Raw genomic sequence first — 11,005 nt, 5'->3', positions numbered from 1 at the left:
CACCGCTGATGTGGAGGGGGTCGTGTCAATTTACCTCCGGAACAGTCTCCCCCAAAGACCATTACAGATTTGTTAGGTGATAAACGTTTTATGGATAATATAAGAGCATACAACCAAATGTTTAGTATAGCTTCTTATGGTGCGCACATTGATGATGCTATCAACAATGGTAGGGGACTGTATTTATTTAGAATATCAGGGCAAGTTTATCATTGGATAGGTGCGTTGCGTCCTGAAGAAGGAGATGCTCCACATTTTCTATATATATATATATATATATATATATATATATATATATATATATATATATATATATATATATATATATATATATATATATATATATATATATATATATATATATATATATATATGATACAGCTAATGAAGCCAGTAATAGAATGAGATTCTTTGGTGGTGGTAGCTCCACAGATATTAGTTACGAAGTAGTAGAGAAGCTTATTGATATATTGAATATGAAAAATGAGTTAGTTAAGCTTTTTAGGACAGCTAGGGATAAGATTAATGATCCTGGTGTTCCAGAACTAAAAGTTAGGTTATATAGCGTCATAGGAACAAGGCAATACAAATTACCAACGTCTGATCCCTTAGGAGCCATTGTTTATGACTTTGGCGATAATACTCGAACCGATTATGACTTAGTAATAGAATGTAAAGGAGGTTCTCCCAAGCGAATAAACAAACTACACCCATCGTATATGTCTCTCCAATTCCCTTTGCTTTTTGTTTATGGTTAACCTGGATATCACCCAGGTTTGACATTAAGGGATGTAGGTCGTTCCAGAAGTAATAAGAAGAAGAACAAAATGACCATGAATATGTTCTATAGCTATCAGTTGCACGATAGGTATAACAAATTTGGACTTTTGTCAAGATATGGTCGATTATACCAACAATATATTGTGACTGCCTACTGTAGTTTAGAGTTTGACAGACTTGATTATGTAAGGAATCATCAACAAGGTATACGAAACGAGTACTTATCTGGTTTGTATGATGCGTTACATAGAGGTGATCACTTTGGGTCCGATATAGGTTCAAGAACTATTTTACCAGCATCTTTCACCGGTGGTCCTAGATATATGTACAACCATTATTTAGATGTGTTAGCAATATACCGTGTTCATGGAAACCCTAGATATTTTATAACATTTATTTGCAATTCAAAGTGGCCGGAAATTAGACGATATATCGGTAGATATCAATATTTGACAGCTAATGATCGTGCCGATATAGTCGCTAGAGTTTTCTACATGAAACTGAAGATGATTATAAATGTCTTAAAAGAGGAAGAGCTTTTTGGGTCCTACACAGCAGGTACAGTAGATTTTTGTCCCTTTACACATTCTATATGTTTTTTTTTGTTTTTTTTAATACTGTCAGTTTTATGTTCCATGTGCAGAATGGTTACTCAAGATCGATTGATTAGCAGTCTTTAAATAAAAAACACTTTTGGTTTCACTTTACTATTAATTCTTTAATTTTGTTAGATCAACAAGAACTTTTTACATTTCTAAGTAGGTTGTTATACTTTCTTTCCCGGATCAAATAATTGGCTGTTATTGATATGTGTACAGATAATTTTTGGTTGTGTATTACTACATTTTTGAGGCTTTGACTTTGCTATTGTATATGTAATTGTATATTGTGATTACAAATGGTAGGAACTAAACTATGTCTTTTTCATGACTATTTCTACATGTAGTTCTATGCACAATCGAGTTCCAGAAAAGAGGCCTGCCACACTGTCATACATTGTTATGGATTAAGTCTGCGTCAAAGTTATCTGATCCACGTGATGTTGATCAATATGTGTCCGCTGAGTTACCAGATCCAAAAAGAGATCCAGATGGTTTTAATGTAGTTTCAGAAATGATGATGCACGGTCCGTGCGGTTCAGTTAACAAAGATGTCCTGTGCATGCAAAATATTGAAACGGATTCATCTGCTACCTACATCAAAACTGTCATGTGCACCAAAAAATTCCCAAAGCATTTTAATGAAAGTACCTACTTCGATAAAGATGGTTTTGTACATTATCTTAGACGTGATATGGGGATCTCAGTGGACAAAGGTATTAATTCATTACTTTAACGACACATGCTATATACAGTTCCAACTTCCATTTTAAACCACATGTAACTTGATAATCGTTATTGAAGAATCATATGCTATTATTTTTTTAGGTATATGCAAACTCGATAATGGATGTGTAGTACGATATAATCGTGCTTTATGCCTTCGATTCCACGCGCATATTAACGTTGAATGGTGCGGATGGACGATGCTGATAAAATATTTCTTCAAATACATATCAAAAGGCACGGATCGTATAGCCGCCCCTATACCCAGACCTGTAGGAAGTAATTCATTGACGAGATCCAAAACTTTGTAGATGCTCGCTTTATTTGCGCCCATGAAGCTTCTTGGAGAATTCTCAACTTTCCAATTCACTTCAGAGAACCTACTACCTTTCTGATGGCATAAGAGCATCCTCAGGAAAAAAACCTCATCATATGCAGGATGCATATATGATAGTCTACCGATGGATGGCTTGTTAAGATTGAATCTCCATTTCCACCTTTTTTCATTTAAAACCCAGACAAATTCTAGTGGAAAATCTAGATAAGTTACGTGTCTTCCATCGGTTGAACATCTGTTGTAGTAAAGCCATTCCGTTAGAGTTGTTTTTTGTTGACGGGATCCTTAATAATGGATCGTATTCGTTGACTGGAACGTAACTTCACTAATTGCATATTCTCTAAATGCACTGAAAGAACTTGCATAGCACTTCATTCAAAGACGTACTGACAGTGAAAGGTCATCTATATTGCACATATCGAGAGGCCTATTTAGCAATGGATCTTCTGGGTGACGATACAGAATGGTTATCGGCTATAGAAGAGGCAAGCGCAACATCCGCTGAGATACGTACTCTTTTCTCTCACATACTTATGTTTTGTGACGTTACCGACCCACTAAGACTATGGAGGAAAACCTGGAAGCTAATGTCGGACGACATTCCAATTCGGGCAGCAGCTACTCTACACATGTCCAGAATAATAATAAATTCAAATGATCTAGAGGGTTACGTGCTGTATGAATTACAAATTCTACTAAATGGACATTCAAGAAATGTAACTGATTTCGGATTACCAGCAGTACCACAAAATTTAATGGATGACTTGCACAACGGGCTAATTATGGAAGAAAGAAATTATGATCGTGAGGCTCTAGCAATTGAAAAAAAACAAACTGCTAACACAGCTCAATCAGAAACAACGAATGGTGTATGTGACAGTGATGAACTCCAACGCCAACCAAAAACAAGAGCTGATTTTTGTTTATGGTCACGGTGGAACTGGAAAAACATTTCTTTGGAAGGCACTAACAATAGCATTATGAGCTGAAGGAAAATTCGTTCTAGCTGTCGCTTCATCCAGAATCTCCTCACTATTGTTTCCTTGCTAAGAAAAGAAAATGCATATGGAAACCTTGCTAAGAAAACCAGAGCTTATCATATGGGACAAGGTCCCCATGAATGATCGCAAATGTTTAAAGGTGCTCGATCAAACATTAAGGGACATTTTCGAGAAAGAAGATATTCCATTTGGGGGATTAAGTTTCGTTCTTGGAAGAGATTTCCGCCAAACACTTCCTGTCATAAAAGGATGTAGCAAACTAGAGATACTAGACGCTTCTATAATTCATTCACCCTTATGGAATCACTTCCATATAGTAACACTAGAAGAGAACATGCGACTACAACAACCAAATCTCACAGCAATTAATAGAGATAATATCAAGTTATTTGCAGATTGGTTATTACAAATTTGAAACGGCACCATTGGCGAACCTGACGAATGCGATCCCCATAACACGTCATGGGTCAAAATCCCGGACCAGTACTGTATCAGAGATGATGAAGAAGGTCTAACAAAGCTGATATCCTTCATTTATAGTGACGAGCTACTACGCCAACCCGACCCACTACAGGTACAACAACAGGCAATTGTATTCCCAAAAAACGAGAAAGCAGATACAATCAACGAAGCAATCCTGATAAGAATCGAAAAAGAATCAAAAACTTATACAAGCTGCGACTCTGCAACTCCCTACAGGAACGATGGAGGGCAAACAAAATTACTATATCCAATGGAATATCTAAACTCCCAAAATTTTCCAAGCCTTCCACCCCATCAGCTAACTCTAAAAATTGGAGTTCCTGTGATTCTGCTACGAAATCTAAACATAGCCGGAGGTTTATGCAACGGAACACGGATGATTACAACACAACTACTTTCGCGACACATTGAGGCCTAAATCATCATGGGAACCAGGATCGGCCAAAAAGTTTACTTACCTAGAATTAGCCTTATTTACAAAGATAATGTTTTACCATATGTTTTCAAAAGAGTCTAGTTCCCTATAAAAGTATCTTATGCAATGACCATCAATAAGAGTCAAGGCCAATCCTTAAATAAAATTGGCGTTTACCTTCCTAAACCCGTTTTTGGACACGGTCATCTCTACGTAGCCCTATCTAGAGCTACTACCCCACATGGTCTAAAAATTTTGATTAAGAAAGACGAGAATCGAGATCATAACGTTACAAAAAATATTATGTACAAAGATTTTTTGCAAACTATATTAAACTGACAGGTCAAAACCCTATACCAAAAAAAAAATTATTACATTCTTTTTAGTTACATTCCATATTTATATATATTTACATGCATATTCTGCTCACAAAATAAAAATACTAACAATCAAATCTTAATGACGGATGCAGGATAGAACAAGAAACTGAAGTGGTACCAATCTCTGCTTTACGTCTAGGAGACAGATTAAAAGTAACTGAAGTCATAGTGTACAGGCAATGGATAATGAAACGCCCAAAATGTCGAAAACCCAGTGGATTCTGCACATTGCTACTTGATATACATGTAAGCTTTTCAGACTAACATACATTTTCAATTTCCTTGCTAACATTTTTATACCATTCATTAAATTAATTTTACTATCATCTCCACATTGTAAGGAAATTATGAGAATTGTCACATAAGCTGATTTGTGACTGCAAAAAAATCTTTTAAAATAAAGTTGTCATGATAAAGTGGTCAAATTGATAATATTTTGGATAGGGAAATGCCATACAAGTCATATCAGACTACAGTAAAAGCGCCATTTCACAGAGCTATTGGAAGTCAACAAAGCATTCAGACTGTCAAACTTCATATGTCAACCAATCAACAAATACGACCAGGAAATATCAAATACAACGTGCTTATCAATTGGTGACCAGCTAGCAACACAAACCATACCAGCTGTAGGCTTTCCAATACAACATTTTGAGTTTACCCTCTTCAATCGCCTTCAAATCTCAGCGGTTATAGGTACGTAACAAAAAACAGCTCACTCATAAACATACAAAAAATAACGACATTTTATAACCAAGCAGATTACATTGGGTGTGTACTACGCATTGGAAATGTCGAGAAAAATGAAGCCAAAGTACCAACGAAGGAAATCATATATCACCGAACAATGGACATCATGAACACCAGGTAAACAAAAGTTTTTTTCATCAATACACACTTAACATATCACAGATAAATACAAACTCAACACCTTTTATAACAGCGGGATGCTAATACAAGCAACAATATGGGGTGACATGGCGACAACATTCAACATGGAAACCTACTTATCATTACCACCGCCAGTCATCATAGCAATAACATTGTGCTGGGTAAAACACAACACATGTAAGTTCTCTACGAAATAAAAAAATTTAACCATGTTGTTATAAACCTAACCCTAATTTTAGCGCAAAGTAGTAATATGGCCATTTAAAAGATTTATACAATAATGTATTACTGAGTAAAATAATGATTTAGGGTTGTTAACTAGGGTTAACGTAACTGCAAAACTTTAATTCTTGCTTCAGCTTTTCACGCCTCTCAAACATTCTCCCGAGTAACTATGTATTGCGATTTACACACTTTTGCTGTTTCCATTTTGTGGTTAAAACGCTGATCAACACCTTTATTTTTGTTCCAACAAGGTAATTAGATAACACATTCTGTTATTACAATCTATGTTAGAGACTAGGTATTTGTTATAAAATATGTGCCAATTCAATATTTATTGAGTTAAATATTCCGTGTTCAAAAATCATAACCTGCATACGTAAACACATGTATTATGTATAATTGTATATGTATATATGGATCGTTATATGTATGTTCATCAGCAGTTAGAGGTTAATGTGTTTTAGCATTCTAATAGGGTTTATTATTTTCTAAATTCTGCTTCATATTTAGGATAAATCGAGACTTTGAGGACATTGTTGCAATTTGTTAAAAATTTGTTTAAATTATTAGAATTAAGATGACTAATTTTAGTGGTTCTATGTGATCTATTTATATACTAATAGTATGTATGTTCATCAGTAGTTAGTGGTTAATGTGTTTTAGCATTCTGTAGTATTTTCTAAATTTTGCTTCATATTCAGGATAAAGCGAGATTTTCAAGACATTGTTACAGTTTGTTAAAAAAAAATTTAAATTATTAGAATTAAGACGCCTAAATTTATTGGTTCTATGTGCTATGTTTATATACTTATAGCGAGAATGTTATTAGGAGTTGTGTACCAGAGTATCTATTTTTTAGGGGATCCAGTAACCTATCGGGAAACTTTTTCGGCCCAACTTTCTTTAAGAATTGATAACGAAAGTTATGTATTTACGTGTTACCTTAAGACTTCCTTTTCAACATAGTTTTCGAACACAAATACAAAGACTTATTTGTGCGTAATTGCTAAAGGTGTGAATCTGCTACTGACGATGATACCTAAAGTTGTTAATAAGTTAGTTTGCAATTTTAGAATTATTGAAATACGTGTATTTTGCAAATAAGTCAAAGCTCTTGGCATCATAGTTGTTGTAATTGCCATTGTTAAAGTGCAGTTACAGGAGATACTCAGCTTTCAGCAACTTCAGCAAGTCAATACTTCTTCGACCCAGACATAGAAGAGTTCCACCAATCAATCCAATTGTAATAAAGTCTTAAAAACAATTTAAATTTCCATAATTAATTGTATTAACATTTCCCAAATTATACATTTACAGGTACAAAGAAATAATCGAGAAAAAACCTTTGCTAATCGCAAACACCATTCAGCCAGCAAACCTAGACGAACAACACAGCCAACAGGAATATACACTCGCAGACTTAATGGAATACAACCCAATCACACAATAGGTAAAAACACAACCTACTATCCACCTATACAAACACGAATACATGGCAAAATTAACACACAAAAACGCAGAGACGATTGTACGTACGTGAAGGCACAATAGGATACATCCTCAAAAACAAAGATTGCTTCTACTACGGATGCCTAACCTGCCGAAGAATCCTCAGTGATGACCCACCCTACGGACAGTGCAAAAACCATGACACAAAAGGCGAATACATCGCAAGGTATATTCAAACACTAAAACATATATACATAGCCTACAACATATAACATAATCACGCCAACCACAATTCTAACAATATTTCCCAACACATTCATATGCAGCTACTCATTCAAAACCACATTCTCAGACGATTAAGGAACAAAAATCTTTACGTTCTTCTCAGATGCAGCTGACAAATTAGTAGGTGTAGATTGCAAAACCTTGGTCACGACAATGGGCTATAACATTAAGCGAGAAATACCACCACAAATCAAACAACTAGAAGGCACCAAACACACCTTGGAGTTCAAATATAGTGACAGCACATATGGTGTGACGACCAAGAAAATTTTGACCAAATTTAAACTTAATCTTTATATGTTTCTGACACGATAAGCAAAGTCCGTACCGTTGAGTCTCGAAATTTTTTGGAACTGTGTTCATATATTCAATTACCCTTTGACTGTGCTCGACGATTCACGAACAATTGTGTGCAAATAAATATATAAATATAAATATAAGTGTATATATTAATTTGAAATAATATAATACAATTTAATAAGGTGAAGTGTAAATATAAAGTAATATGCAGAATAATTAAGCTATCGTTAAAATGAATCTATGTAAATAGATATATATGATTTTTTTTACACAATTAATATACTAGGTATATTGTATTCGAATATATTATATGAATATTACATACTTAATAATATGTAATTACAAGATATAATATAGTTATTATATTAATGAATATTACTTTCATTATTAACATTGATACCAGCATTATTAATATTATTAATTTAAATACATAAAATATAAATATGAGATTTGATAAGCATAAATTGTTATATCCACATTATTAGAATTACTCTCATTATTAGTATTAATATTAATATTAATATCAGTATTATTAAAATTATTATATAATGCATAAATATGGAATTTGATACATTTGATATATTATATCATTATTAATATTATTATCATTATTGTTAAAATTAATAGTAAAATTGTAATTTTAGTTATTAAAATTAATATTAATATTATAAGATATTTATTATTATTTTTATTATTAATTATTATTAATATTATATTATATTATTACTTTACTTTGTTAAATCGTCCGTGAATTGCAATTGCAATCAATCTTTGTCTCACCCACAAGGCCACATCTACTTTCTCAATTATATTACATAATTCAACCTAACTTACTGTATCTAATTTAGACAATATTAAATTCTATATATGTTCTTTCATATCACATATCCAGGGACATATACATAACACACATACATAAACCACAATCATGAGCTCGATCACCACATCTCATCTTCCATCACCATTGAAGACCACCGGCGGCCACCATCCCTACAAACAACATCAAACGCCATCGAATTCGCAACCTTCGGCCATCATAACTGCAACAACCCATTTCCATTCCATCGAGCACCTTGAACACCCAACATCATCGGCCACTATCTTCTTCATTATCCCTTTCTCACTTCTATATTGCTGTTTGAATGTTGAACGCAAAACGAAAATCACGAAAACAGCTTACCGCTTGACTACCACCTGCTTTTGACTTTTATCTAGAGAACCAACATGTAAGACCCGGTTATTTATCGTACAGAAGTGTAAACAGGGTACATGAAGTATGGGGAACGTCGTGTAATTAAACTGAAGTCAGAGCCTATTCAAACGCTTGTGCGCGCCGTGCACTATTAACGGTGCGCGTGGCGCACTCTGCCTGCGACAGAAGTCCTGCTTTTTCTATTTTGAGTTAAGTGAAGGGTATTTTGGTCTTTTCACTTGAGGTCGAATGTGTAGCCATATTATCAGATTGGGATCCAATTTTGGATCATTTTCACATCCACACACACACTCATTTCATCTTAGAGTGAGAGGGAGATTCTAGAGAGAGATTTGGAGGTTTGGAGAAGAAGGAGCTTGAGTTGATCCAAAGTTCAAGTGTTAAAGTTGTTCATCTCTTCCTTGGCTACGTTTTGGTAGTGTTGGTAAGTTCTACCTTCGAATTTCAATTGTTAGATTTGATTTCCAAGTTAGGGTTTGACTTGTGTGTTCTTGAGTAAACCCACTAGTTGATAAATGGGTGATTTAGCTAGTAAATGGTGTCGATGACCATTGTTGGTGGGTTTTGGGTTAGATGATGAAATCGATTAGTTGATAATCATGTTCGGGTGTTAATATCACTAGTTAACTTAGGTTATAAGTGATTAATGGTGTAAGCTTGCAAAATGGGTGTATTGACTTGAGATTAGGTCAAAATGGGTTTTGTGTAAATTGATGCAAGTATTGTGTTTTGATGATGAAACCTTGAGTAAAATTAGTTGTTGGAACATAATCACTAGTCGATTGTGATTATGGGGGTTTTCGAGTGATATTTGACTTAGTCATATTGGAAGTAAGTGCTAATGGGTTGAAATTGCACTTATGGTCTTTTGGGTATAAGCAAAAGTGTTTAGCTTATTTGTTTGTGAATTACTTAGGTGATTTGCTTTTAGATGATTAGGAGCTCAAGCGGGATTGCTTTTCAAGTAACCGAGGTGAGTGGAATATTTATACGTTTATGTATATAATTTGGTTGCTTGTGTACGACGTGGCAAGTGTTATTCGGTGGAATACACTTCTCTTAGGCCACATTGGGACGAGATACGGGATGAGGGTTAAAGTTTGATGTGACGATACCTCATATATATGGATTTAAAGTTCGATATTGACGATGCCATACTACGATTGTTGATTGATGAGGGTTTTAAGTTCGATATTGACGATACCTCACATGTATGGATTTAAAGTTCGATTTTGATGATGCCATACTACTATTGTAATGCTTGATGAGGGCTTAAAGTTCGATGTGGGGATACCTCATGTGTGGGCTTAAAGTTCGATGTGACGATACCACATGAAGCATGTAGAGTGGGTTTGAAGTTCGATGAGACGATACCGCTCATGAAATTGGGATTTCGGTACTATCCGGTGTTATGAACATCGGTGGCTTTTTAATGAGGATTATTCCCTCGTGATCGTGATTTAACCGGTGGTTTGTTGTATTTATACTTAGCATTATATTAATGACGTGATCTCTATGCTATTGATGTTGACTTGTTGTACGTACGATTATACGTTCATTGCGGTTTGCTAATGATATTGTGCTGTTTGTGTAGGTGTATGCAAGTAATTGGATTATATATGTATGCGTATAAGTATTGCATTCACTAAGCATTAGCTTACCCTCTCGTTGTTTATATTTTTAGGTTCGGAGGCGGACGTGGTGAAATGTCCCGTTCATATTGATTATAAACGTTCCATATTAATTGATTTCGTCGCGAGGTTTTTGACCTCTATATGAGACGTTTTTCAAAGACTGCATTCATTTTTAAAACAACCATAACCTTTATTTTATCGATAAAGGTTTAAAAAGCATTACGTAGATTATCAAATAATGATAATCTAAAATATACCGTTTACACACGACCATTACATAATGATTT

General features: G+C 34.5%; 1 protein-coding gene across 1 annotated transcript; it reads left to right on the top strand.

Annotated features, from left to right (window-relative positions):
• Positions 1–401: 401 nt before the first annotated feature.
• On the top strand, positions 402–3,431 carry LOC139849155 (uncharacterized). Its single transcript, XM_071838824.1, has 5 exons — positions 402–681; positions 775–1,338; positions 1,727–2,095; positions 2,208–2,292; positions 2,810–3,431. Exons 1-5 carry the CDS (start codon positions 402–404, stop codon positions 3,429–3,431), a joined length of 1,920 nt encoding a protein of 639 aa, XP_071694925.1.
• The last annotated feature ends 7,574 nt before the right edge of the window (positions 3,432–11,005 follow it).

The sequence above is a fragment of the Rutidosis leptorrhynchoides genome, chromosome 5, assembly GCF_046630445.1.
Source record: "Rutidosis leptorrhynchoides isolate AG116_Rl617_1_P2 chromosome 5, CSIRO_AGI_Rlap_v1, whole genome shotgun sequence".
NCBI classification, from domain to species: Eukaryota; Viridiplantae; Streptophyta; class Magnoliopsida; order Asterales; family Asteraceae; genus Rutidosis; species Rutidosis leptorrhynchoides.
This window is presented reverse-complemented; position numbering and strand designations above follow the sequence as displayed.